Below are 27,481 nucleotides of genomic sequence, written 5' to 3'. Positions count from 1 at the left end.
TTGTGTTATCTAACACGTAGACCGGCCATCGGTTTACTTGTTTGACAAACTAACTTTCTAAATTTTCTGACTATTATAAGTTTACATGTTTTACTTTTCTCGGTTCTAAATTTCTATAGCAGCCGACTATTTACGGGTGGGGAGGTCTGTGAACTTTGAGAAAATTTCTGAACCCGTGAGGTGTCGGCTGCATCTTCAAATCCTCGAAATTTTACACTATTTCTTGAATTTTACATGTTTCGAGTATCTATTTTTATTTCTATCAGTACAGGCAATTTCTGAACCGGCGAGATGTCGGCCGCTTCTTCAAACTGCCAAAATTTTAATTTAGAAAAAATATTACAGATTTCCGAGCCCGCGAGGCGTACTTAAAAGCTCGAATAATTTTTATTTCCCAAACCTTACCATTTCCAGACAGCATGGAAAAGGAAGGATTCGCTCGGCTTTTCCACAATTTCGATAATGTGATCGAGCCTAAGTTATGCTCAACGTCTGGCTCGGTTCCAAGTTACCTCAAAGGAACAATGCTTCGAAATGGACCTGGAATGTTTGAGATTGGGGATACTAAGTATCAGCATTGGTTTGATGGTATGGGATTCATTCAGAGATATCATTTTGAGGATGGGAAGGTAAGTGGAAATATAAATTTACATATAAGTGAGTTTCTGGTTTTAGATGTACTACTCGGCTCGCTATCTTGAATCGGAAAACTATAAAAAAAACATGGAGGCGCAGAGAATTGTGACTGGAAGTTTCGGAACCGCATCCTTCCCGGATCCGTGTAAATCGATTTTCTCAAGATTTTTCTCAAGTTTTGTGCAAAGCGAGGGTATTCATGATAACGCCAACGTGGCATTCGCCCCAGTCGGAGATGGTTTGTACGCGTGTACAGAGACCCCGAATATGCATAGAGTTGATCTCGATTCGCTGGATACTTTGGAACCGGTAAGTGAACCTACACGCCTGCCTACTACCTTGGGCCTACATGCCTGCCTACATTCTCTTACCTACATGCCTACATACTGCCCTGTACATACTTACCTGTCTAGTGCATGTTACCTTTTTGCATACCTACTGCCTTGTTTCTACAAGTCTGCTGCTGCTGCCATTTACTTACACCACTCATGTCTTTTACCTTGTAGCTGCACGCCTGCCTACTGTTGTGCAATCCCATGCCTGCCTACTGCCTTGTTCCTATACGCCTACCTTGCACCTTTGACCAGTCGCGGAAACCAGAAACTCCCTTCTTTTTTTCAGGTTGACTTCTCCAAATACGTGGCACTTCACACGTGCACCGCTCATCAACTGTTCGATGAGAACGGCGACGTCTACAACATTGGCTCCAGATTCGGACCGGATGCAGCCCATGTCTTCACTGTCACTAAAAACCCCAAAAACCTACAATCAGACAGCGATCGCTCCTGGGAGCACACCACGAAAATTGGCGAGATCCGATGCTCCGAGACCTTCTACCCAACGTATATGCATAGCTTTGGAATGTCGGAAAATTATTTGATAATGTTCGAGTCACCGATTCGAATTGATATCAAAAAGTTTATTATGAAAAGGTTCATCACCACGACATTTCGGGATTGCATGAAATGGCATGCCGATAAAGATGTGAAAATTTTCATTTTAAATAAGAAGACCGGGGAGCAAGTACCTCTGAAGCTGAAAATGGCTCCATTCTTCACATTCCATCATGCCAACACGTTTGAAAGAGATGGATGTCTGGTAGTGGATTACTGTAGAATTGAGCAAGCCGGGAATTTTGACGCTTTGTTGATTGAGAACATGAAGACGGGAAATTTCCAAAACGTAGGCATTTTTAATTTTTAATAGGGGCATAATTATACTTTTTGTTTTTAGGATGCTCTCTTCCTGCCGTACCTCACCAGGGTCATTATTCCTCTGTCAATTCCAGACGGTGCCCAGCCGGGTGATGATCTGCTGAAGCCGTTGGGCTGGGCTAAGGGATGCTCTGCAATCTTCCAGGATGATGGGAAGATTCGACTGAAGGAGAAGCGAGTTTGTGATATTTGTAAGTTGAAAAGAAACACTTCTGTATACCTGAGTGTCTGCCTACCTCAGACGTAGGTTGTCTTGAGGGCAGGCGTTGAAGATAGGTATAGGTCGCAGAGTAGGCCTAGAGTACCTCGAAACTAGGCGTAGGCATGGTGCCTTAAAATTAGGAGTAGATTGAACACCTAGCTCACCTCGAAGGCAGGTTGCCAGACAATTTTGAACTCACCCGAAACCTCTATTTTCAGCTATGGAATTCCCTCGTTATCACTGGGAAAAGATCAACATGAAGCCGTACAACTACGTGTATGGCTCAAGTGTACTTGGAGCACAAAAGTCTGAAACTCTTCCCGGAATCGTGAAAGCCGATTTAGAGAACGGAGATCACAAAGTGTGGCGTCGCGAAAATGATAAACAAATCTGCGGAGAGCCCATTTTTGTGCCCAATCCCGAAGGGGTTCGGGAAGATGACGGTAAGATTTTTGAAAGCTTTTGAAGTTTTTGAGAAACTTGAAATTTCATAAATTTTAGGAATTCTCATCGTCCCAGTGATGACGATAAGCGATGGCCAACGTCCGTTCGTCCTAATTCTTGAAGCTAAAAATCTGACTGAGATCGCAAGATACACAATTCCAGAAGCAAGAATTCCACTTGGATTCCACGCATTTTATCAAGGAAGAACATAAATTGAATTTTCTTGAAATAATTGAGCATTTTAAATTAATGAACGGTTTATTAAAAATGGGAACATTGCGGGAAAATTGCAAAAAAAAATCAGTTGACAATTGAAAGACGGGGAATATATTAAAATGCTCAAAATTGGGAAGTGGAGGTTCTAGAGGAATTTCAAAAAAGTAAAAGAAAGGCGCCGACCAATCAGCCATCAATAATGGGCGTGGCCGAGACAGCTGATTGGTCAGCGGCGCTCTTATTTGCGCGGTGCTTATTATTCAAAAATGTTCCACAAACATGTTAAAAACGTGTTTACCATTATTTTGCTTCAACACAATTGTCGCGGTTGAGTCGAATTTCCTCTTCAACTGGAACATTGTTTCTCGATGTTCCATAAGATCACTCGGAAGCTTGGAGATTTCAGCTTCGGACGGAATGCTAAAAGGCAATCCTTTTGAAATATCCTCTGAAACTAGCGGTGTTGTATAAATAAAATAAGCGTTAGTAAGTCGTCGATTGGATCCGTTGAGCCAATGTTTTAGGAACATGTTGATGTCAGGGAATGAAAATCTTGCTTCAATAACCACCAGATTCCGGGAGTTGCTTAAAAGTAAGTTATCCAGGCTAAAATTCCAAGTGGCACCTCTGGACACGTATCCGAAATCTTTCAGATTATGTGGAAGAGCACTCGAAATTGCCTTTGTAGACTCAGCTCCGGTTGCACAGATTATAAACGTGTTAATAGGAGAAAAGTTCCGGAAAATGCTCCGTTGATAGCTTTCGGAGCATTGCTGAACGGTGAAGCAGTCCACCTTGAAGCCTTCCAGTGAGTCTCGTAGATAATCATTCTTGCTTCGCTCTCCTTGTTGGGATATAAAATTCAGTTTATCAATTTTTGAATGATTCAGTACACTGAGAAAATGTTCAATCCAATTTCTTAATTCGAATCCTTTTTTGTACCAACGGTGCTTCTCATTTTCATTAGCAGGGGTGACGTCATCACTAATATTTCCGTTAGCAGAAGTAACTGTTCGGAAGTTAAATGTAGGTCCATGCTCTGATTTCACAAATAAATGTACGTTCTCAGTGACATTGATTTCGAACGAATTGATTTTAACCTTCAAATTGGTCACATGACTTTTAGAAGCCTCGGAGCACATTGAATAGGAGAGCCTGAAATTTTTTTTCATTTTTTTTAAAAATAGGTGGCTGATGTGTTTTGCCGCCTCCGTGCCTGCGTGCCTACGGGTCTACAAACAAATAAATAAAGTTAGGTGATGTTTAAACAAAAAAATTAAAAAAAAAACTTACAGATTTCCGACTGACATGCTTTTTAGCACATTTTGAAAGGGTTTATTTGGAAGTCGTTGAAATGGAAAGGAGGGTACCATTGGTGGAAGTGAATAGACAAAATGAATGGGTAATCAAGGAGATGAGAGATAGTAGGAGACCTAATCGATATTTAACTAAAAACCGCGCGTCTGTAAATGATGGGAACGCGCTGATATTATCGACTGAAAAAAAACACTAGAGGTGAGGGAAACTATAACAGGTTTTAATTGGAAAATTGACATTTATTTTTCATTTTATTCACTATATTTTAGAAGAATTCTCATGGAAATATAATAGTTTGAAAATTTTTTTGTCTAAACTTAATACTAAAAATATTGTATTGTATTGTATTGTATTGTATAAGTATTGGAGACTATGTACCTCTCGTCGAATCGATTCTCATGAGCACGGCTAAATTAGGGAAATGGGGTCAGTGGACAGGTGGGACGAGGAAACGAAAGGGTCGCTGGTTATAAAAATTCCCTAGGCCTAAATATCACTGACCCTTCCTAAATTGAGCCATCATCGTTCTCATGAGAATCGATTCGACGAGGGGTACATAGTCTCCAACACTTCTTACATTAACCAACAAAGGTTTCATCGCAATGCCTACTGAGAAAAAGATATTTGATAATTTCTACCTAGTGAAGCATATTCTGACCTACGCAACAGATCAAACAGGCGGTCCTTTTACAAGTTTGGATAATTTGAATTTGAGAGTAAGTTATTATTTTTTTTATTTTATATAAAACTATTACAAAAAGTAATATTGTTTAAATTTTGGGAAAATAGTAATGGGTAAAATTTCATGTCTAGCCCCGAGTTTTAGAATTTAGACAATACAAATTCATTTTCCAGCGTGTCAACTCAACTTTCAATGCTGCATTGTTGTCCTTGATAAGATCAAAATTTGTAATTATAGAAGTTTCACCAATTCCAGCGACCGGGCAAATACACCCGCTTGGATTTATCTTGAATAAGAGAAAATTTATATTGTATAACTCAAGCAATTTCTTCAAATTCTTGAAGTCTGTTGCAAAGATTAAAGTCAACCAATTATTTTTCGGTAATTTTCGGAATGTGCCTGAAATACACAAACTACTTATTCACAATACAATAATGGATGATCTTGTTTTAGAACAAGGTAGGCATGAGTTTGTCTGACATAATATTTTTTTGAAAAATAATTTCAGTGAACAACATGGAAATATTCATGGGAGCTGATAGCATTTGCAAGAATAAATGCTGGAAGTGTGCGACAGTTGCCAAAAATTGTTCAGATTATGGTCCAATGCAATTAAATGTGAAATTCCCCGAAAAACATCACTTTAGAATGTTGAAGGTGTCGGAGGCACTTATTGCAGAAATGGCAATTCAATGTTTGAAGCAAGATGATTTTCTGAAAACTCTGGAAGAAGAATATATTTCTCCAAATGTCACATGTGACAAGTTGAAAATTTGGCTATCAGATCGCATAATTGAACCACAGAGTGGACAGTTTTTGCCACGTCAAATAATTGACAAAATGCTGCTGACGTGGCAAGTGAAAAAAGTCATCCTAGTTTTTGAATGTGAAGAATCTACTGCCAAAACCTGCTGGACAGAAGTTCAAGACAAATTTTCCACATTAAACTTCACCACAGAATTTGAAAAAACACAACACGCTCCACCTGGTATTCAACTACAAAGTGTGAAACTTTTCTTGATACATAGTTCGTATTTCGGTTTAGGTTTTGAAAATCACATGAAACTGAATGGTTTGTTTGATTTTGAAAATATCATTGCGAATGTGAAGCGAGTTTTTCCAACTAATGAATTGCACGTGGATCTGCCAGTGCAGCTGATGAATACTGCGTTGGTGGACTTTCATGCATTCCTCGATACTATATTTGATTTCACTTGGAAGGATTTTAAAAATTTTCGGGACTCGAATATATATTTCAGACTGCTTTCCGGCAGATTGGATGAGCCTGTAAATCCCGTGAAAGTAAGTGTTTTGTACATTAATCCTACACTTCTAAAAGCAAATTACAGACCAAGTTACTCTACAATAATCGTCCTATCAGAGTAACCAAGACATCAGAGACATCGCAGGCACTCAAGGTTTTTGAACAATGGCAACCTAAGCTGAATCACCAAGTTCTTATTCATCCAACTCTCACGTTTGAAGACACATCTAACAGAAGCTATATCCATATACAAGTTATTAAGCAAGATCAGAACATGAATGAACCTGAAAGTTGGCTAATACCGGAAGTCGTTAAGCATAACAATATGGATGGATAGAAATGTTGAACGGCGAAGATGCAATTGATAAAGAATAGTTTTTTTTCTATCTTATTTTGATTATTTTTTTACATTTTGGAAATTTGGGAAATTTTATTTTACGAGTACCCAAAATAACGATTTTAAAAAAATTTTAATAATTGTCTTTTTCTCTTTATGTGTTAACTGACCCATAATGCATAGAGTTTCAGAAAATATTAATATATGTAGAATTGGTCAACGATAGTTGGTCAAAAGTTACAAAAGAAATGACATCTTCAGATTATCCATATATAAGAAAACAAAGAAATAAAACAGAGTCAGAATGGCGAGGCAGTGATTTGAAAAATATTGAAAGATCAAATGAGAGGTAGAAAGAAGGTTGAAAGAAAAACGGGTAACTAATTGTAAGAGACATCACTTCTTATATGAATTGGTGACTTGGTGTGTAGCATTAGAAGCCCTGGGAGTGAGTTCTTGAAATTCTGGAGCTGATCTAGGACGCTCGTTTCCTGTGATAGTCTGTAAAGTTATTGTGATTTGAATTTTTCACTAACTAGGGACTCTTTTTTGGCGACAAGAGAGTTATGGGTTGAGAAATATATTTTCTGAAAGCTAAGACAATGAACATTCTGAATTCAAAATAAAATCTTGCCCAAATATATGTTTAGACAATTTTTTTTGCTTCGAATGCGTATTTAAGCCAAAATGTCGTTGTTTTTAAAGCTTCATATCTTAATGGGCTTTGAAGATACAACATAATAATCAACTAACAAAATGTTAGGAACAATACGAAAATTATCGTAAACTATAAATTCATTTGATATGTTACGTACTCCTGTAGTTATAAGCATTTAAATAGCTATAAATTAGCTTAAAATTTCATCGTCTCATATTTTCAAATGAAATGGAAAAATCAAAGTGTTCATATTGATATAATAATTTTTGTATTGTTTTTAACATTTTGTTAGTAAATTATTATGTTGTATCTTCAAAGCCCATTAAGATATGAAGCTTTAAAAACAACGACATTTTGGCTTAAATACGCATTCGGAGCAAAAAAAATTGTCTAAACATCAATTTGGGCAAGACTTTATTTTGAATTCAAAATGCTCATTGTCTTAGCTTTCAGAAAACATATCATTCGACCCATAACTCTCTTGTCATCAAAAAAGAGTCCCTAGTAAGATTTACCGTGTCGCCTTGACAATATCCTTTTTTATCCATCCAAATAATCAGCAACCCAAAGGGAAATGCCACCAGTATCGCACCAATAAGAACCATACTGAAATCAGTAAATAATTACTTTCTAAACAGCTTATACTAACAATCCTTCCAAATCACTTAAACCAGTACAACATTCCATTCCACAACAGATCTGATATTCTGCGCACCCAAAAGTAATATTTGCTGGTCTTGTACCATTTGCAAATGTTACCTGTGAAATGTAGAATTTATTTGAACTAAAAAGACCAAAAAACTAACATTTCTCAATTCCATATCCTCATCAGATATTTGATAATCACACTTATACGGTTTTTCTGTCGTGTTCACATGATGTCCTGCCCAATAGTAATGGTAGTTTCCGTAACTGAAAGAAAATAGATAAGGGTCTGTAACCCCCATTTCCGGGGGTCATCTGGAATCCGAGTCTGTTGGTTGTGGCCGCCATCCTGACCCGTGTTACAGGCCTAACTAATTGGGAAATTATACAAGCATACACTTACATCATCGGAGAAGCAGGTGAGATGATGAGATGAGTGCGAGTCATTGGAGAATAGGCGAATGTCTTAGCAGTTGAGCTGGTGTGGAATACATTCTGCCGGAAACTCGAGCTATAGTGACTACTTCCTCCCCTGGAAAAACCTTTCCAAACTTGAAAAACTAGTATAAAAATTACCTAAAACTACTGGAGCTCGATCGGGCTCCTCCTGATCTGAAGCTGCCACCTCCACCGCGTCCGCCTACACCACCTCGCGCACCACCGCCACCGCCGCCACGACCTCCACCGCCTCTTGCATCTATACTTCTACTCAATAAAGAGCATATGAGCAAGAAGCTCCAGATAAGGCGACTCATTTAAACAGTGAAACCAAATTCTGAAATTTTTCATTAAAAATGATCTATTGTAGAAAAGTTAGAAGTATGAAACGATCATTTACGTTTGCCATTAATTGCGTAGGAATTCCAAAAAATGTTATTCAGTTCATCAGTAACAACATCATCAGTAACATCAGTAACACAGTAACACAAGTCATCATCATCAGTAACATCAGTTCATCAGTAACACAGGTAACAACAAAGGTATTATTGTCAGCTTTTACAAATGAAAGAGATCAATATAAAATAATCGAAATGGCGGGGCAGCGATTTGAAAACGATTAAACGATCAAGTGAGAGGTTGAAAAAAAGCAGAAAGGAGCAAAATGATGCAGTTAAATGCGGGTAAAATAGTTCACTCTCGAACTAAAAATAGATACCACTTTTTTAAATAAAGTGGTGACTTTGTTTGTAGCATTAGGAGCACTGGGAGTCAGTTCTTGAACTTCTGGAGTTGATCTTGGAAGATTGAATCGTTTAGTCTGTATAGTTATTGTGATTTAAAATGGATTTCATTCATTAAAAATTACCGTTCTCTTTTTACATTTGTCCAACAAAACGGTGATCACCGCGAGAAAAAGTACCGCCAGTGAAACTCCAATTAAAAATAATCTGAAGTAAGTGAATAACTACTTTCTGAACAATTTATACTTACCCTTCCTCTAACTGACTTAAACCAGTACAACATTCCAATCCACAACAATAAGTATACTCTGCACATCCAAAGGTGATAATTGCTGGTCTTGTGCCATTTGCGAATGTTATCTGCAATCGTAGGAAAATATGTTAAAAAGGAAAAGATCTGGAAACAACTAACATTTCTCAATTCCTTATCCTTATCGATTATTTGATAATCACACTTGTCAGGTTTTTGTGTAGTATAAACATGATGCCCTTCCCAATAGTAATGGTAATCTCCGTAACTGAAAGGAAAACATAGAATATAGGTTATATATATGTTGCCGTATCCCACTTTTAGGTGACTGAAAATCATTTAATTTTACAATAAAAAAAAACAATGTTGGCGGCCCGCCCAACCCTTAGAAAATGATGCTAGTCGTCGGCTACTTATAGGCTTGTGACCCCATTTTTCCGAGGTCATCTGGAATCCGCGTTGCAGACCTAACTAATTGGGAAATTATACAAGCCTACACTTACATTATCGGAGAAGCAGGTGATATGATGACATGAGTACGAGTTATCGGAGAATATGAAAATAACTTGGCAGTTGATCTGATATGGAATAGATTCTGCCGGAAACTCGCGATATAACGACGACCTCCTCCCCTGGAAACAAATCATTCCAAAATTGAAATATTTCCATAACGATAACCTAAAATTTCTGTTGTCTCCAAAGCCTCCAAAGGCTCTTGCATCCAGACATTTACTCAATAAAGAACATATAAGCAAGAAGCTCCAGATTAGGCGACTCATTTACACAGTGTAAAAAGTTCTGAAATTTCTTCAAAAATGATATTTTGTGGGAGAGTTAGAAGTATGAAACGATCATTTACGTGTTCCATTTAATGTTATTCAGTTAATCAAGACAAAAAACAGACAAAAGTGTTATTCTCAGCTTTTACAAATCGAAGAAATTGATTGAAAATGATGAAAATGGCGAGGCAGTGATTTGAAAAAGTAATGAAAAATCAAGTGAGAGGTAGAAAGAAGACATAGAGGAACAAAAAAGAAACTATAAAACAGCTAATTGCGGGTAAAGTAGTTCATTTTCGAACTAAAATAGATACCACTTTTTTAAACAAGGTGGTGACTCGGTTTGTAGCATTGGGAGCACTGGGAGGAGTAGGTTCTTGAACTTCCGGAACTGATCTTGGAAGATTGTGTTTTGTGGTCTGTATAGTTATTGTGATTTGAAATGAATTTCATTCAATAAGAATTACCAAAAGTAACAACAGAAGTGTTATTTTCAGCTTTTACAGATAAGAAAACAATATAAAGTAGTCCGAATGGCGAGGCAGTGATTTGAAAACGTTTGAAAGTTCAAGTGAGAGGTAGAAAAAAAAGATAGAGAGGAACAAAATGATGAAGATAAACAGTTAAATGCCGGTAAAATAATTCACTTTCGAACTAAAAATAGATAGAATTTTTTAAATGAGGAGGTGACTTTTTTTGTATCATTAGGAGCACTGGGAGTAAGTTCTTGAACTTCTGGAACTGATCTTGGATGATTGTAGCTTGTGGTCTGTATAGTTATTGTGATTTGAAACGGATTTCGTTCAATAAAATATTACCGGACTGCCTTGACCACGTCTTTCGTTTGCCTTCTCAGTGCAGATCAGCACAAAAATAATTCCCGCCACTAACAACACAATGAATATTCTGAAGTAAGTATATGTACAACTAACACTTTCCAAACAATTTATACTTACAATAGTTGTGTATCACTGAAACTAGGACAACAGGTCATTCCACAACAATACGTATACTCTGCACATCCAAAGGTGATAAGTGCCGGTCTTGTGCCATTTGCGAATGCCACCTGCAAAATGTTGAATATATTCAAAAGAAGAATATCAAGAAAACTAACATTGCTCAGTTCCATGTCCTCATCAGTTATTACATAATTACACTTGAATGGTTTTTCTGTAGTGTTCACATGATGCCCTGCCCAATAGTAGTGGTAGTTTCGGTAACTAAAAGAAAACAAATCCTGACCCCCGTTACAGGCTTAACTAATTAAAAAATTATACAAGCATACACTTACATCATCGGAGTAGCAGGTGAGATGATGACATAAGTATGAGTCATCGGAGAATATGCAAATGCTTCGGAAGTCGAGTTGGAATGGAATACATTCTGTTGGAAACCCGACCTATAGTCCATCCCTAAAACATACTTTCTCTTTTTAACATACAAAGATAATGATTACCTGAAACTAGTGGAGCTCGATCTGGCACCTCCTGATTTGAAGACGGGGCCAGTACGTTGGCAGCCTCCTGCTTCCAAATTTCTACTCAATAAAGAGCATATGAGCAAGAAGCTCCAGATTAGGCGACTCATTCAAACAGTGTAAAAAATTCTGAAAGTTTTCGTTATCAAGGATTAGGTAAAGAAATAGAGTAAAGAAATATGAAACGATAATGAGACGTTTGCCACTAAATGTGAAAGAATTCGAAAAAAAAATGTTATTCAGTTGGACTTTTCATAATTAACAAGAAAGGTGCAGTTGAGAATGGCAAGAAAGTGATTTAAAACCGGTTGAAAGATCGAATGAAAGGTAGAAAGAAAGTAGGAATGCAACAGATAAAAAACTATAATATATAAATATATATATCATGTTTTCAGTGAAGTGTTGACACGATTTGTATCACCATGAGCTCTGTGAGTTAGTTCTTGAAATTCTGGACCCGATGTCGGCCGACTGTCTCTTTTGCAAGTCTATGCAAAAATTTACTTTAAAATGTATTTAATTGATTAAGAATTACCATTTTGCCGTTACAATATCCTTTTTGTCTGACCCATCTGCGGATCAACAAGCAGAGGCCTGCCGTCAGGAATACTCCAATTATAATCATACTAAAGTCAGTAAATAATTACTTTCTCAACGAGTTATACTTACCATTCTTGGAAATCACTTAATTCAGTACAACATTCCATTCCACAACAACTCTGATATTCTGCGCATCCAAATGTTATATTTCCTGGTTTTGTGCCATTTGCGAATGTCACCTGAAAAATGTAGAATATATATGAAAGAAGAAGATCTGGAAACAACTAACATGTCTCAATTCCATATCCTCATAAGTGATTTGATAATCACACTTGTAAGGTTTTTCTGTAGTATTCACATGATGCCCTGCCCAGTAGTAATGGTTGTTTTCGTAACTGAAAGAAACATAGCCGTCTCGGAAGAAAACGTAAGCCTTCATTTTTTTCCGCAGATTTTTCATCACTATTAAAAAAAAATAATATTATTCGAAAATGTCTATAAAATATCCACAAGGAAGATCTAAAGATAGTCTTGGCCTGCTTTTAGTTGTTTTTTTCCAAAGATCATTCAAAATTGTTCAGTGAGTACAAAGAGAAGGTTAATTTCCTAAAAGAAGAGTAATTTCCGAGAGTCCACTGCTATGCCTTGTGATACTCTCGGAAACTTTAAGTACTCTGTGAAACTACTCTGAAAATAGAAAGTGTATTCAACAAATGTTTTAATCAAAATTTGACTAGAGAAATTCCCAAAAACAAGAGAAACCGCTAGAAAATATGACAGCCCCGACCCGAACCCCGAACCGGTCGACCGAAATATTAGTTTCAGTCTTAATTTTTAACAAAGTATGAAGGGCCTACACTTACATCATAGGAGAAGCAGGTGAGATGATTACAATAGTACGAGTCATCGGAGAAAATACAAATGTCCTGGAAGTCGAGCTGGTGTGGAATACATTCTGCCGGAAACTCGAGCTATAATGACTACTTCCTCCCCTGATAAAATATTTCCCATATTCAAAATACAAAGAGAGTGATTACCTAAAACTGCTGAAGCTCGATCGGGCACCTCCTGATCTGAAGCCGCCGCCGCCGCCACCACGTCCACCGCCACCGCGTCCTCCTACACCACCTCGTGCACCACTAGAACCACGGCCACCGCCGCCGCCGCCACGGCCTCTACCGCCTCTTGCATCCAGATTTCTACCCAATAAAGAGAAAATGAGCAAGAAGCTCCAAATCAGGCGATTCATTCTTGCAGTGACACAAATTCTGTAACTTATAGATACTTGTCTGCGTAGCATGCAATATGTGCAGTTGTATATTGTATTAGAACTCTTGAGAGTTGGAGAAACTTGAAAGATGAAACAATAATGAGATCATTCACGTATGTCGAGAAACGTGTTGAAATACTCGAAATGACGTCACAAATTGTATACACTCATTGACGTCATAGAATTTATTTTTAGACACATTTCTCTCATTACGCAGTGGACTTAGACAGTTAGAGATGGGAAAGAGGGAGTAGAGAAGACAAACACTTGTAACGGGGGAATACGCCGCAGGAATAATTTTATAGGGTTACGGAAACTTATTTGAGGTCAAACTTATAGTTTTTTACAGCTGTGTTTGGAGAAATTTTACCAGGTGGATCCAATACCTAACCCAAAACTGACGTAACTTCAGAACCTGATAAGCTACAAAATTTTCAAATATTTTTTCTAAAAGTATTATAAAATTTGTAAAAACGTTTCTGTTTATATTTCACGATACAATTTTTTGTTGTTTTTAGAGATATAACATTTTGAATTTTTAAAACTACTTTTTTCAACTGAAAATCGCAAAGTTTTCTTTAAAAAGTATTTTGAAGTTATTTTTAATACGGAAAACATTTAAAAAAAACCCCTATTTTTTGAAAGAAAATTCACCCAAATTTTTTTTCTTGTCAGAATTTGTTAATAATTGTCAAATCCATTTATTCAAGCCATTTTTAACAAATTGACCACTAAAATTGTTATTCAAACGTGCTAAGTTTGAAAAAATTCAGAACTAAATTTAAAATTCTTCATTAAAAAAAATTCTTCTTGAATTATTGTTGATACTGATGAAAAATCAATAAAATTAAAATGTTCATTAGTAATATTCCATAGTAGTCAGAATTTACGCAGAAACGGGGAGAGATATTTCCGCGCAGGCTGCGCAAGAAAATGTACAGCTGACCATTATATAGATAGGAGGAGAAGCGGAGAGATAGAGAAAGAAGAAACGTGGAACAATAAAGGGCACTAGACGCAGATAGTTAGAGATTGAAGAGAGGGTAATAGATAAAAATAGCACATGGACCGGAACCCAACAATTGATATAAGAGATATAAATAAATAGACTTGTTTCAGGGTTTTTGAAACAGCAGTGAAAAATGTGTTTGACAATAAGTTTGACGTCAAATTGTTGTGACGTATTTGTGCTACGAGCTCCTGTTTTCTCTCTCTTCAAAACAAAGAAGACGGAGACATGGAAGAGGGAAGAGAGGGGACCCTTTGGAGCAGCACCGGTCAAGTCGGAGCTTCTGGAGATGGCTGGCGAACACCTGGGTGCCGTTCAAGGCCACAGCGATAAGGAACTGTCATAAAATCAATTTTATTAAAGGGGGAGTCAAAAAACTGACGAATAATGAGATGTTCTGAAAATTTCTCAAAAATTTTTTTGCAGGTTCAAAGCTTGATTAATGACTGCTGAAATCTAAAATTTTATTAAAGTTCAACGAGGAGAGTTTAGAGTCAAAAGGAAGAAAAGAGATCCGACTGGATAAATTCAGAAAGAAGGGGAATTGTGTCGAAGTGGTAAGCAAACAGAAGGAGCACGGAAGACGGAGGATTGGGAAAAAATTTAGAAAAATTACAGAATCGATCGGGAATGTTGCAACTTTGGATCAAAAACAAAAAAGGAAAGAAAAAACAAAACAGAATAGAAGAAATCATCTTTCTTGTCATCCGGCAGTAAGGTAGTTCTGAAAATTGTAAACATTAAACCTTCCAGGTAGGCTGCCTGCTAAATACCTACTGCCTTCCTAACCTAGAGAACACATCATAAAATTCTGAACCTAATCGTCTAGGAATCAGGTAGGCACTATAGTAGGAAAAATCAATAATATATGTATGTACCTATCATTTTCATTTAGTTACAGTCTTTGCTCGCTGCCAAAGCTCTTCTGGAGCTTGTTCCGATGTCCGAAATGGAGCTCATCTTCCTCTTGACACTCTGAAAAATGTTATTTTTTATAATGACTTGAAAAAACGCGTCGAAAACTACTTTATTTTTTCTCAAATGATTTTCTTCTTCCGTGGGTGTCGACGTTCTTCTTCTTTTCTTGTCCCCCAAACCACTTTCTTGATTCTTTTTCAAATATGTTCCTTTCTGAAATTGGACTACATTATGGATGTGCAAATACAATTAAGCTAAACCCACTTGTCTCTTCCGAGTCCAACAAGATTGCTGGCCCCTTTGCTTTCTTTTTCGGCGTTTCGCTTCAGTAGCTTCAGAAGCCTCACCAGCTTCAGAAACCTGAAAACTTGGAAAATTGATTCGAGAAAACCCGCTACCGCCCGCTAACAAATGATTTAGCCTCAGACTTACCAATTTCTCTACATTTTGTGAAGATACGTTTTCTGTTTCTGACTCGCCATCACTAGCCAGGTCGATGACTTCAATCGTAACGTCTTTCCTGTTGACTTGACGCTGTGGAGTGAGCTCTGCTTCAATAATAATTTCAGGTGCAACATTTGGATCCTCGATAATTTCTATGTCATCTTCGTCAATTTCTTGGATCTCGGCATCTGAAAAATGATAGATTTGTTGAAATAAAACCGACGAAAAGCTAGCCTAGAAAAGTGAGCCCAAATATTTTTCTCATGAGGCTCAAAAAATCGTCAAAATTTAAGTCACCTCCATTGGAAATTCCAGGTTGCTCCACATCTCTAACCGGCTCTCTGTCCCTGGCAAGATGCTCATCCCAAGTTGCAACAAAACCCATATTTTCGGAATCTGTATGGATATATCTATATACTTCAAGTTTCAGACGTAAATTTCATACCTGCTATGCTGGGAGCTGGATAGTATGCTTCCCACTGTTGAGCTAATGGATTTTGGTTGGCCTCGGAGCCCGGAACGAGGAAATGCCAGACGTCTGGAAGAATAAGATATCGTGATGAGATAAAAACTTGGTGACAAAAAACGTACTTGGAATGTGTTGAACTCTTTGATGAGCTCGCAGGGTTGAGTCAAAATTACTTCCATCGCGATAGCCGGCTCTTCCGTACCCATACACGTGGCTCATTTTAGATTTTTGAAGCTTTCTGAAACAAAATTGGAGTTTGAAAATTTACAACAAAAGACACACTTTCAATCTCAATGTTAAAAATATCACAAGACAGAATATATAATTTTTGGCAAAAATGTGAATTTTTATGGGTGGGAAAAATGGTTGCCTCCTCTCCCATCCCAATAAAACGTAAATGTTAATAGTGAAAGAGAGGTCGACAGGCGATGGTATGCCCCCCAGGAAGGGTGGGGTCATAATGTGCAAAATGATGATACATACTCTGAGAAAAATATGCCTAGAAAATGAGAGAAGTAGAGAACATCTGAAAAAAATACACGGTTTTTCTTTAGTTGATGAAAAGGCGATCAAATTTTGAAGTCTTAAAAAATTAAATTGTAAGAATATTTTTTGGGACTGCCTAGCAATTGTCTGAACGTCGCTGAAATTGCCAGAAAAACCATCTGCGAAAAATTTCTGTAAAATCCTAAAAATTATATTTGCCTCTTAAAAACAAGAATTTTATTAAAAAATAGAAAAGTTGAGGAATATGGAAGGTATGTGATAATTGATTGAAATAAACTGAACAGAAAATTTCAAAACAATCGCTGAGATACTGAGAATCATGGAAAAATAAAAAAAAGATTATTGAAAGTGAAGTTTTCCTGGAGATAATGAGCATGGATTGAGTCAGTAGGGAGCCGGAGAAAAAACGGGAGAAGAATCTTTTGGTCGGAGGCTTCACTCTGAAATTTGTTTCGATTGGAATCTGTGTCCTTTTGTGTTAAAAGGATTTTGTCTTTTCAAAACACGGTATTGCCTGAAATCAGCTTGTCGCTGGTGATGTGGTGAATTTCACATTTTCAAGCGAATTTTTTTGATCTTTCTGGTTGGTTCAACGTTCTTTTTGTTGATCCAGGTTAATTCTTTTTAGGGAATAGACCCTCTGCCTGACCTGCCCAAATTGCCTAGTTACAAGTCTAACTGTCTAGTTACAAGTATCCCTACAATCCTAAAAATTTCCATAGATCAAAGAATCAGCTAACATAAACTTTCAAAGTTGCCGGTGACCTCAAAGCTCCCTCACACCAAAAGTATGAACGAACACCATGTAATATGATACACCTATTTGTTGCAAAATATACGGATGAGCAGACATCTATCCAAACTGTGAACACCGTGAAAAGTAGCAACAGAGCTGTGTTGCGCAATAGGTCAATTTGGCCGATTGCCAAGTAACCCCCGAGGGCTACTGTAGCAGCCTCCTGCCTGATTACCGGCGTGTATGTTTTTGTTTGAAACCCCCTATCTTTTGCACTGGTTTTTTTTGTTGTTAGAAGTTAAGACCTTGAGAAAATGGGAAGTTGAATCCAAATTTTCAGTTCTGAACGCCAGCGATACTAGATAAGTTATATATTTTTTAAATTTTTTTCAATATTACTTTCAAAACCACATTAAAGCTTTTCCTTGAAATTAGCATCTCGGTTAATTTTTAAAAACTAAGTAAATTCAAAACCACCTTATCTACTTGTTACATTTTTTCGGAATTGTTTTGGTCCGCTTGCACAATTCCACAGTCTTTTTAATCGGCGCCTGAAATAATATTATATTTAAAGGGAGATTTCCTGATTAATTTTCACTTACGGTACTTGTGCATCCCCGCTTTCCACGGCGGCACGCAACATTTGAAGGACCTGGGACCTGAAAAAAGTATATTCAGATTTTTGAAAAATTTGATTTTAATATTGAGTTCAAAAGGGACGTTGTCAAAAAAAAGGCTCCCATTGTGGTAAAATGTTCCAATATCAAAAGTAAAACTTTTCAAAAAAATGTTGAAATTTTCAATTAGCAGTCAAAAAGAAGTAACTGTCATAATTTTGGAATTTGATCAAAAAAAAATTTTTTTTAACGTTGTTTATATATTTTAAAATCTGCAAAAATTCTCGAAATTACTCAAAAGTCCACATTTTTTGAAAATTTTTGGCAATTGACCAAACTGTGGCTGGAAATATAAAAACCTTAATTTTAAAATCTGGGGATTTTTGATTATTTTTGAAGTATTTAGGCTAAATCCTTCTAGCAAAAATTACCTGATCGGCCGGCGCTTGTTGCGATCTTCTCGCAGGCACGTTGGCAGGAACGCTGACCCCCGAAGTGCCTGAGTTCTGAAAAAATAAATTCAATTTTTGAAATGTTGGATTTAAGTGTTCTTTTCAGAAGTAGCGTTCTCTAAAAAGCTACCATTGTGATAAAGCATCCAAATACTATAGTAAAACCAAAAAAATTGATCAAAAATTGATAATTTCAAATTGCAGTCAAAAGGCAAAAAAAGTCAGATATAACTTATAATTATTTTGGCAGTTTGTTAATAAAAATATCTACAATTTCTATTTTTTATCAAACATTCTAAACGTTCAAACCTCCAACAGTACTCAAAGAATCCATATATTTTTAAAAATTTTGGCAATTAGCCGAATCTTTTGCTGGGAATTTTAAACAATCTAATTAACTTAATTATGATATTTGGTAATTTTAATCAGTGTATTTGGACTAAATCCCCTAAGCAAGACTTACCTGCTCAACCTCCGGCTTCTCCTGAATATCGGATCTTCTTGCAGGCGCAGTTCTCAGCTCTTCCAGCTCACTTTCCCTGGCTTTCTTCAGAAGCTCCGATTTCTCTTTCTCGAAGTTCAACTCCTCTCTTTTTCTTTCCAGTAGAAGTTCCGATTTTTCCTTCTCAAAGTTCAACTCCTCCCTTTCTCTTTGCAATCGAATCGTCAATTGTTCTTTCCTGACCCGCTCCACTTCAATTTTCAGCTCCAAATTGTTGAGATGGTCCACTTCGAGATTTCTTTGAGCCGCTTGGGTTAGGAGATTTCTTGCCTGAGCACTATCTAAAAATTGAATAACGATGAAAGCTTAAAATTTATCTAGAAAATTGAAAAAATACCGTTCTGCCAAGAGGGTCTGCGCCGAACTCCGACAGGCTGTGGTGGAGCAGCTGAATTATTTTTTTAAATTATATTACATAGAAGTGAACAACTAAGTGTTTTCAATTTTTTAAAGTAAACATGTACAGTTCCTCTCGACGATCTCCACCGAATTTTCTCGAAGTTCTGGTCTGGCAGGAGCTGCACCTGAAATAAGATTTACTACATGATTTGGCCAGGTTAGTTGTTTTCTAAATTTTAAATTCGCAATTTTTTTAATGTGATGTGAAAATTTAGGACCCAAAACTTACAAACTTAACAGAATTTAAAAAAAACTTACTCGGAGCCTGTTGTAGTCCAAACGAAGATGGGACTGAAAAAAAGTTGTGAATAAAAATGTTTTTCAGCTGCTCTATTTGAGGCCACATGGTACGATACTTTAAGGCCAAAAACTCACAAAGTGTGGAAGTGTTTGATCCACTCATCGGAAAAAAGGTCATTGGAACGGCTTCTCCCATGACTGGAAAGGAAGCTGGAACTATTTGAGCATTAAAAATTCAAGTTGTCACTGAAAAAATCTTACGGAAAACAGCTCTAGCCGGTTGGTTGAACAAATTGTTTGGCTGTCTTCTTGGTGGCGACGATGGGGAATCTGAAACAGGGAACTTGAAATTACAGAAAAAAAAACTTGATGTGAAATATTTTTTAAAACAAAAAGATACTCACTGGAGCGGGAATGCTGCATTTTGGTTGGCTTGAAGAGGGTTTTATGGACACTGAAAAATTTTAATTTAAAAAATACTTGAAAACTATTTTTCATGGAATCATGAAAAAGATATTAAAAATAAAGTAGGTAAAAAATTCCAGACTGGCGCAGTTTTTTGGCAAACAGGGGAAAATGTCTAATTTTTTCTTCAGATATTTATTTAGAAATATATTTGTAATTTTTGAAAATAACTCAAATTTTAGTGGAGAATTTCGATAAGTTGTTCAAAAACTGACTCAAATATAAATTCACATAGCTATTTCGTGTCAGGTTTTGAGCAACTTTTTGGAGCTTATAATCAAATATAAAGTTATTTTCCAAAAGTACGAATATTTTTCCACGTTTCTGTAATAATTTTGAAAAACTGCCAAAAAGATGAGAGAAGTGGGCTGACGGAAAACGTGACTAACACGACAAATCATCTTTAAACTTTGACTGCTTTTATCTCGATTATCTTTTGTTTTATAGGAATATTCAAAACTGACAAATTATTTGTTGAGTGTTAAACTTCAGTTTTGTAGTTGAAAGTTTACCGATATCTTGAAAGAGAACCTAGATATGAGTAGTCAAAGTGAGAATGTTTCACAATACATACTACTAGAACCCGAGCTTCATCAATGAAGTTGTAAAACCAAAATTGAGAATCGAAAAGTCTAAAATTCAAAAAAAAGTGTTCTCCAATTGCAAATGTTATGAGAAACTAAGCATTCAAGGTTGCCTAGTTGTAAACATATTTCAAAATCCAACCGAAGAGATATATGGAGAGAGAGAGAGAGAGTTAGTGAAGGGGTGAGGGCATAGACGTATTGCCTACCGTATCACAACTTGCCAAGCACAGTTGGTAATTTGATACTTGGTAGGTTAAGGCATTCAGAGCGGGGATGAGATCTGGAGCTTGAAGCTTTTGAATGCACGGACTGTGTCCACTAATGAGGTGATACGGAAGGGACCCAAATTAATTAACTAGTAAGACATCTCACAATGAATATGAATTACTAATATTCACCGTAACAAAACTGCAAATTGAAAATTTACTAAATTTCCCTCCTTTATCACACAAAAGGTGTTATCTTTGTACTTTCAATCGCTGAGAAAGAGATATAATTCAAAAAAAAAGATTTGATGAAAAGAAGAAAAGTGCAAATATCGGCGGCGTTCAAACGATTGCCTCGTTGCATCAGACATAAAAGAGCCAAATGGACGTCATTGATAATGGGATTGAGAGGGTTAAGTGATGGCAGGGTTGCGGAAATATTTTTGAAAATGAACAAAGAGTTTTATGAGATCTGAAAAAGGTAATTTTTTATTGAGAAGAAAACTGGCTACAATAGAAAGCACAACTAGAAAATGAAATTTACACAACAAAATAAATATAAATGATCAACTAAATAAAATAATAAAATAGGAACTAAAAGGTATGGCTGAAAATTCACGTTTTCTGTAACTGCTTAAAGCTTCTGGCACCGACTGGAAAGTTGTTGGTAAATTCTGAAAGAGCTTAAAATTTGCAACAAAGTTTCTGAAAGAAATTTTGAAAAAAGTTATTTTGAAGTGATTTATAAACACAATTACTTTAGAGATAGGAGATATGCACACCGAGGAGACCCCGGAAACAGACTGGAGTATACATTCCTGAAATGAACCCAAGGTACATCCACCGGTACACTTGATTAATATTTCAACTAATATTGTTAAAGGGTCGAACATGGAAGAGCTGAACAATCCAAAGTTTTCTGAGAAGCACCAGTCATACTCACGATCTCCAAAATAAGTTTTTTAAATGGTTTTTCTCGAGTTTTTTATGTAATAAAAATAATTCAAAAAAATTGTACAGAGTATTAAAAGAACTTTAAAAAAAAGAGAGTCGGAGAAGAATGAAATATTAATTTCCGTGCCGCATCTTGTTTTTCCTCAATGACAGTCTCCAGTCCGTTGAATAGGTCTCCGCTTGCCCCGCATCTCTTCATACGCATCCGTTTTGTTGTGAATTGCTGTTCGATGCCATGTCATTCTGATCTAGTACCTAAAAATTTAAAAATTGTCCCGTGAAAAGAAATGAAAAACACTTGCCATTTGTATCATACTGTAAAAACTTACCCTGTTTGCATTTACACAACTCAGGGTAATCCCGTTTGCTTTCACAACACACTTTTCTTCATTATGTGCGTTCAGCATCTTGTATGCGTAGCTTTTTGGCGCAAATGCGACAAATTGAGCAATTTCCCAACCATCTGGCGTCTCAACAGTCATTGGAAGTACAAAATCAGGAATAGAGCAGTTGCTAAATCATAGAAAATAACAACAAAAAAATAAAGGGTAACCACCAGTCACCCAAGAGCAACCACCAGTCGCTCACATCAATGGAGGAATGACATCCTCTACTGTCAGCATACGTAACTACCCTTTGTGTCCGCCACAAAACCGCAGCCAATTGGCAATCTTGCTCAGCTCCTCTCTGTCGCCTTGCAGTTGTCTCCCCCTATTTTGCCTATGAATGGTCGCTTTCATTTAATAATAAAATACGCATTGAAAGGTATGGCTGAAATTGTACGTTTTCTGTAACTACTTGAAGCATCTGGCATCTACTGGAAAGTTGCTAGTAAATTCTGAAAGAGCTTGAAATTTGCTACAAACTTTCTGAAAGAAATTTTAAAAAAAAGTTATTTTGAAGTGATTTGGGAATTTTCAAAGTTTTGTAAATCTGCCTATTTTACATATAAATGGTCGATTTCATTTAATAATAAAATACGCAATGAAAAGTATGGCTGAATATGTACGTTTTCTGTAACTGCTTAAAGCTTCTGGCACCTACTGGAAAGTTGCTGGTAAATTCTGAAAGAGCTTAAAATTGGCATCAAAGTTTCTGAAAAAAATTTCGAAAAAAGTTATTTTGAAGTGATTTATGAACTTATAGTTTTGAAAATCTGCCTATTTTACCTATGAATGGTCGCTTTCATTTAATAATAAAATACACACTGAAAAAATATTTTTTCATGTAGTTTTTATTCTACTTTTAAAAAAATTACGCCGTTTAGAAAAAATCTAATATTCAAAGATTTTTTTTCGAAAATTTCAGCAAGTTCCAATTACTTCATTTATGATAATTGCATATTTTTTTAAAAACACAAATACGTATTTATTGCGTTGTACTTCATTTTTGTAACGTATGCAATATAAAAATTGTAACTGTTATCCATAAAAAAATCTGTCATTTTCCAACCAAATCATATTCCAAATTAATATGGAAAAATTGCACGATAAACAACACTTTCTAGACTCCCCTGATACCTGAAAATCAAATTTTAGTAATTGAAATACAAATCTAATCAAATTTTATGGGAAACGCAGGTGAATGAGTAGACAAGCTCAGATTTATTTCTATTCTGGTGTTTGTAAAAGATTGCAAAATGGCCAAAACTGTCTCTGAATATTATTATTTAAATTACTCAAAATGCGAAATTGACGATAGTTTCTTTGCTTCATCAGACAGTTTATTCTACTCCTACAGAGTAATTCAATGTATTGCGTCTCCTATTCAACTCTTCACTTTCTACATGATCTTGAAGAGGACTCCAGGAAAAATGAGCGCCGCGAAGTTTCCCTTGCTGGTTTTGCATTTTTTGTGAGTTTCTGGAAATTTTTTCAATATTTTTCGGCTAATTATTTATATTTCCAGTTGCACATTCCAAGACTTTCAATTCTTCACTCTCACAACTCCATACATGTTCTTTCCGTCGATGGGATTTCTTGGCGTAGGATTTTTGAGTTATATCGGAGTCTCAATGGTTTGGCAGAACATGATCATGTACTTTTCTGCATATTGTAAGTTAATTTAGTTGGAGAAAATTTGTCTTCATTTTAAAAAATTTCCAATGCGTTTCTATATTTAGAATAAGCTTTCAATTGATTGAATGAATCATGTACATATAAGAAGTAATCAAATTCTAAATCTGATAAATATTGACTGGAGTTTGGCTATGTGCCAATTCGACCACTCGACAAAGCAAGAAAAACCAAGTAAATGCTTTATCTAAAAGTTCCAATAAAGTTCAAGCAATGTTCCAATAAAAACTAGCATTTTGTAGTAATTCCGTGTCTCAAAATTTTAATTCCAGCCACCGGATTCTCCATCGTTCACTTATTCGAAAGCCGCAGCAGTTCTATTTCAAGTAACATATTCAAAATAAAAAAGACCAGAACTCGAATCATATACTACATCTTTCTATGGTCTATCCCAATGCTTCTAACTTTCTCCATATTTTCAAGACCTCCCAGCAACCAGGAAGAAGCCAAGCTTGAAGCCCTGAAGTACATGCCTTTTGATTGATTGATTGATTTATTTTAACATAACTAATGCAATTTACAAAGTACAATTGAATTTTGAATGTTAAATAAAACGGTAAAACGAGACTAACCCAGAAAGAGTACGTCTCGAGTTTGGGATGGGAAAGGAGAGAGAGAGAGGGTAATGAGTTAGATGAGACCAAATAAAGTCAAAGAGAACCAGCGGATAAAAAAATTAATACCGGGGAATATTGAGATCGAGAAAGTTGGAAAACTGATAAGGGGAGAGAAATACCGGAATATTTTTGACAAGATTGTTCCAAATAGGAATGGATTTGGCAAAGAAATGAGAGGTGCATGTGTCTTTCCTAACCAGAATCATGGGCCTCCTATTGGAATTAGAGAACTTTACAAACTGAGTTAATTTAGAGAAATGTGAAGAACCGGTAAGAAGTCTATATAATAGCTTCATTTGAGCTTTAATTCTAGTGTGTCTGGTGGAGTAAAGATCCATGATGCACAGTCTGTTTTCGTAAGAAGTGAATTTAACATTGCATCTTTGCAGGACACGTTTGGTGAAGGTCCTTAGTGGTTTTTCAAGTATGGCAGAGAGTGAGGAGTTTGGGGAAGGGGAGTAGATCTCAGAGCAATAGTTAATGATGGGGGCAACGTAGGTTTTAAATAAGTGGCTATAAAACTTGTGGGAATTAGAAGAGAACGCTTTGAGAATTTGCTTAGCCCTTAGCATGGCTAGGCAGCTAATTTTTATGATATGAGGTTCAAAGTTTAATTTGCAATCAGTGATAAGACCTAAATCGCGGACTGTGGAGGATGGAAGAATGGGGACATTATCAACTCTATACGTGTGGTTGGTGTTACGGGATCCCAGAGAGAGGACCGAAGATTTGGCAGGAGCAAGAGGAAGTTTGTTTTTCTTTGACCATTTGACTATAGTGTCAATAGAATTTTGGATCGTAGAGGGATTATGATGAAAAATTTTAATATCGTCCGCAAAGCATGAGACATGGATATTCGGTTCGAGGTCAATCAACAAGTCATTAATAAATAGTATAAAGAGAAGGGGGCCAGATACGGAGCCCTGGGGGACACCTGAGGAAATGGGGTAAAAATTACTTGAGACGAATTTATTGATTTTTACTGAAAACGTTCTGTGGTGCAGGAATTCCTTGAACCAAGAGCATGTAAGTTTGTCTAATCCAAAGAGGGCCAGTTTTTTTAGGAGGATTGGGTGAGATACTTTATCAAATGCTTTCGCAAAGTCAAAGAAGAGAATGTCGAGAGATTTTTCATTTTTGAGGATCGAGTGATAAAGTGAGATGGAGCGAACTAGAGAGGAAGGGCAGCTTCTGCGGTTAAAGAACCCATGCTGATGGGGAGAGAGCAGATGAGAGAATTCAGAGCGGATACGGGAACAAATGATGCGTTCCATAATCCGAGCGAATGGATCTGTCAATGAGATCGGTCTATAATTACTGGCCGAGGAAGGGTTTCCTTTCTTGGGAACTGGGATAATTACGGCGTGTTTCCAGCGATTGGGAATATCGGAGTCAGAAAAAGACTGCCTGAAGATAATAGAGCCTTGTCCAACACAAGAATTTTTCTTGCCCTCCACTTTTATTCTGTTGGACACCTTTTGGACGAGTATATTCATGACAAAAATTGTCCCAGTCATAGCAATTTTCGTGTTATTCCAAGCAGGCTTTTTCGTTGGTTGCTCAATATATTATCTCTACATTGCTCCTGCAAACATTACATCTTCTCGAACTCGCCGTCAACAACGTCATTTCTTTGTAGGAATAATCATTCAAACATCCGTCCCAATTATTGTGACGACACTACCGTATACCATTTTTGCGATTGAACTTTTAAGGGGCCAATTGACTCAAAGAATGACAAATCTGGTTACTATAACTGTTGGGTGCCATGGTTCCATTGCAAGTATAGCGATTCTGATGGTACATCAGCCATATCGACAGAATATATTTCGGAAGTTGCATTTTGAAAGTGAGACGGCGGAAGTGAAATTCTTCGTTTCTTATCATAGATCCAGTGATACAAGAATTTGAAAGTGAATTGTTTTAATAAATTTTGAAGTTAAAATATATACTATTTATATTCCAAATGCATTAGAAACTTACACTGGTTTAGTAATATCACTACAACAATATATATTTGTTTATTTATCTAGTTTTAAAGGTAAAATCAAATCAAAGCGAAATACAATATAAAATGATCTTGAGATAAAAAGATAAAGTGACCAAATTTTGACCGGCAACAGTCAAAGGTCAAGTGGATGGGATAAGATAAGTCACGGGGATGGAATTAATACGCGCAGCAAAAGCCGATGGACTCATTATTTTAGGCAACAGTCTAGCAACGTGGTTCCATAATGACAGGTTAGCATGTAGTAACCCCTTATTTGGTATACCAGTTGAACATAACATATATGGAAATCTTTTGGAACGAGGACATTTAACATAGAGGAATAATGATGGAAAATGATATGACTTTGTGACAATGTTGTAGAATGTTTTAAGAATCATGAGGAGTCTTCTGTGGAGGGTGCTTTTCAATTCAAATTGGGAAAGTCTATCATAATAGGATGAGAATTTCAGATTACATCTTTGAAACACTTTACGTGAAAAGAAGCGAAGTGGGGACTCTAGTTTATCTGAAAGGGCAATAGTGGACGGGTGAAAAATCTCGCAACCATATTCCAGGATTGGTCTGACATAGGTGTTGTACAGTTTGAAATAGAATTGAGCATTGGAAGACTGGAATGATCGAAGCAGCTGGCGGCATTTCAGTAAAGCGGCATTTGAGATTGAGATAATGTGTTTCTCAAACTTCAGGTTATCATCAATCACTATTCCTAGATCACTGAAACTGTTGTGCTTCCTGATGCTGACTCCATTGATGGAGTAGTCGAATTTTGGATTATTCCTCCCAAAGTGTACAACAGCCGATTTGTTCTCTGCAAGCTGTAGTTTCCATATATCACACCAGCGTGCCACAATATTAGCACTTTCTTGGATGCTTTGGTGATTATCCCCTACAACTTTCAAATCGTCTGCAAATGCAAACACCTGGACGTCGGGAGGGAATTGATCGAGCAAATCATTTATATAGATTAGGAAGAGGTACGGTCCAGCTACTGTTCCTTGGGGCACTCCTGAAGTGACATGTAGAGTGTCTTGAGAAATTTGGTTTCCAACTTTGACTCTTGAAGTCCTTTGGTTGAGAAAGGAGCTGAACCATGAGCATGTTTTTGGATCAAAGATAGTTTTGAAGTTTAAGGACGAGCAAATTGTGCGGCACAGTGTCGAA

The 27,481-nt window shown here is 36.6% G+C and overlaps 8 protein-coding genes and 2 pseudogenes across 11 annotated transcripts; 3 read left to right on the top strand and 7 right to left on the bottom strand.

Moving 5' to 3' along the window:
- Positions 1-414: 414 nt before the first annotated feature.
- On the top strand, positions 415-2,762 carry bcmo-2 (Beta,beta-carotene 9',10'-oxygenase). Its single transcript, NM_062293.7, has 6 exons — positions 415-629; positions 676-945; positions 1,258-1,818; positions 1,870-2,041; positions 2,271-2,495; positions 2,554-2,762. Exons 1-6 carry the CDS (start codon positions 420-422, stop codon positions 2,706-2,708), a joined length of 1,593 nt encoding a protein of 530 aa, NP_494694.2. The 5' UTR covers positions 415-419; the 3' UTR covers positions 2,709-2,762.
- On the bottom strand, positions 2,736-4,112 carry fbxb-103 (F-box associated domain-containing protein). The gene is made up of 2 exons (NM_062292.3): positions 4,006-4,112; positions 2,736-3,867 (listed from the first exon to the last, which is right to left on the bottom strand). Exons 1-2 carry the CDS (start codon positions 4,083-4,085, stop codon positions 2,973-2,975), a joined length of 975 nt encoding a protein of 324 aa, NP_494693.1. The 5' UTR covers positions 4,086-4,112; the 3' UTR covers positions 2,736-2,972.
- Positions 4,113-4,536: 424 nt separating this feature from the next.
- On the top strand, positions 4,537-6,454 carry F53C3.11 (FTH domain-containing protein). Its single transcript, NM_001368583.4, has 4 exons — positions 4,537-4,745; positions 4,885-5,170; positions 5,220-6,013; positions 6,061-6,454. The coding sequence occupies exons 1-4, from the start codon at positions 4,632-4,634 to the stop codon at positions 6,310-6,312; spliced, it is 1,446 nt and encodes a 481-aa protein (NP_001355383.1). The 5' UTR covers positions 4,537-4,631; the 3' UTR covers positions 6,313-6,454.
- Positions 6,408-8,396, bottom strand: F53C3.3 (CX domain-containing protein). The gene is made up of 6 exons (NM_062290.5): positions 8,192-8,396; positions 8,019-8,147; positions 7,777-7,882; positions 7,620-7,729; positions 7,486-7,576; positions 6,408-6,813 (listed from the first exon to the last, which is right to left on the bottom strand). The coding sequence occupies exons 1-6, from the start codon at positions 8,368-8,370 to the stop codon at positions 6,709-6,711; spliced, it is 720 nt and encodes a 239-aa protein (NP_494691.2). The 5' UTR covers positions 8,371-8,396; the 3' UTR covers positions 6,408-6,708.
- An 82-nt stretch (positions 8,397-8,478) lies between these two features.
- On the bottom strand, positions 8,479-9,844 carry F53C3.4 (CX domain-containing protein). The gene is made up of 6 exons (NM_062289.6): positions 9,725-9,844; positions 9,550-9,678; positions 9,209-9,314; positions 9,047-9,156; positions 8,922-9,003; positions 8,479-8,873 (listed from the first exon to the last, which is right to left on the bottom strand). Exons 1-6 carry the CDS (start codon positions 9,823-9,825, stop codon positions 8,727-8,729), a joined length of 675 nt encoding a protein of 224 aa, NP_494690.2. The 5' UTR covers positions 9,826-9,844; the 3' UTR covers positions 8,479-8,726.
- A 454-nt stretch (positions 9,845-10,298) lies between these two features.
- F53C3.6 (CX domain-containing protein) lies at positions 10,299-13,110 on the bottom strand. 2 transcript variants are annotated; one of them, NM_062286.4, is made up of 11 exons: positions 12,880-13,110; positions 12,706-12,834; positions 12,132-12,237; positions 11,972-12,081; positions 11,838-11,928; positions 11,282-11,790; positions 11,117-11,237; positions 10,940-11,045; positions 10,782-10,891; positions 10,644-10,731; positions 10,299-10,594 (listed from the first exon to the last, which is right to left on the bottom strand). In NM_062286.4, the coding sequence occupies exons 1-6, from the start codon at positions 13,089-13,091 to the stop codon at positions 11,686-11,688; spliced, it is 753 nt and encodes a 250-aa protein (NP_494687.2). In that variant the 5' UTR covers positions 13,092-13,110; the 3' UTR covers positions 10,299-10,594; positions 10,644-10,731; positions 10,782-10,891; positions 10,940-11,045; positions 11,117-11,237; positions 11,282-11,685. The 2 variants fall into 2 exon arrangements, 1 of the variants encoding a protein (NP_494687.2); NR_151562.1 differs by lacking the exons at positions 10,299-10,594; positions 10,644-10,731; positions 10,782-10,891; positions 10,940-11,045; positions 11,117-11,237 and having other exon boundaries at positions 11,686-11,790; positions 12,706-13,091.
- F53C3.5 lies at positions 10,469-11,412 on the bottom strand (annotated as a pseudogene). Its single transcript has 6 exons — positions 11,282-11,412; positions 11,117-11,237; positions 10,940-11,045; positions 10,782-10,891; positions 10,644-10,731; positions 10,469-10,594 (listed from the first exon to the last, which is right to left on the bottom strand). Coding segments are annotated over exons 1-6 (682 nt in total).
- A 1,450-nt stretch (positions 13,111-14,560) lies between the features above and the next one.
- On the bottom strand, positions 14,561-16,197 carry F53C3.7 (uncharacterized protein). The gene is made up of 8 exons (NM_001377771.2): positions 16,075-16,197; positions 15,929-16,021; positions 15,781-15,879; positions 15,472-15,671; positions 15,304-15,399; positions 15,148-15,252; positions 15,000-15,096; positions 14,561-14,845 (listed from the first exon to the last, which is right to left on the bottom strand). Exons 1-7 carry the CDS (start codon positions 16,169-16,171, stop codon positions 15,013-15,015), a joined length of 774 nt encoding a protein of 257 aa, NP_001364732.1. The 5' UTR covers positions 16,172-16,197; the 3' UTR covers positions 14,561-14,845; positions 15,000-15,012.
- A 1,480-nt stretch (positions 16,198-17,677) lies between these two features.
- Positions 17,678-19,828, bottom strand: F53C3.8 (Protein BRANCHLESS TRICHOME; the record flags this gene model as incomplete). Its single annotated transcript, NM_062284.2, has 10 exons — positions 17,678-17,746; positions 17,798-17,854; positions 18,244-18,318; positions 18,728-19,047; positions 19,104-19,154; positions 19,231-19,290; positions 19,424-19,456; positions 19,541-19,615; positions 19,667-19,735; positions 19,810-19,828. The coding sequence occupies 10 exons, from the start codon at positions 19,826-19,828 to the stop codon at positions 17,678-17,680; spliced, it is 828 nt and encodes a 275-aa protein (NP_494685.2).
- Positions 19,829-23,256: 3,428 nt separating this feature from the next.
- On the top strand, positions 23,257-26,220 carry srh-90 (annotated as a pseudogene). Its single transcript has 4 exons — positions 23,257-23,471; positions 23,526-23,671; positions 23,965-24,123; positions 25,730-26,220. Coding segments are annotated over exons 1-4 (1,011 nt in total).
- The last annotated feature ends 1,261 nt before the right edge of the window (positions 26,221-27,481 follow it).

Source organism: Caenorhabditis elegans, chromosome II, assembly GCF_000002985.6.
Source record: "Caenorhabditis elegans chromosome II".
Classification (NCBI taxonomy): Eukaryota; Metazoa; Nematoda; class Chromadorea; order Rhabditida; family Rhabditidae; genus Caenorhabditis; species Caenorhabditis elegans.
The sequence above is the reverse complement of the archived record's forward strand: the minus strand, read 5'-3'. Positions and strand labels throughout refer to the sequence as shown.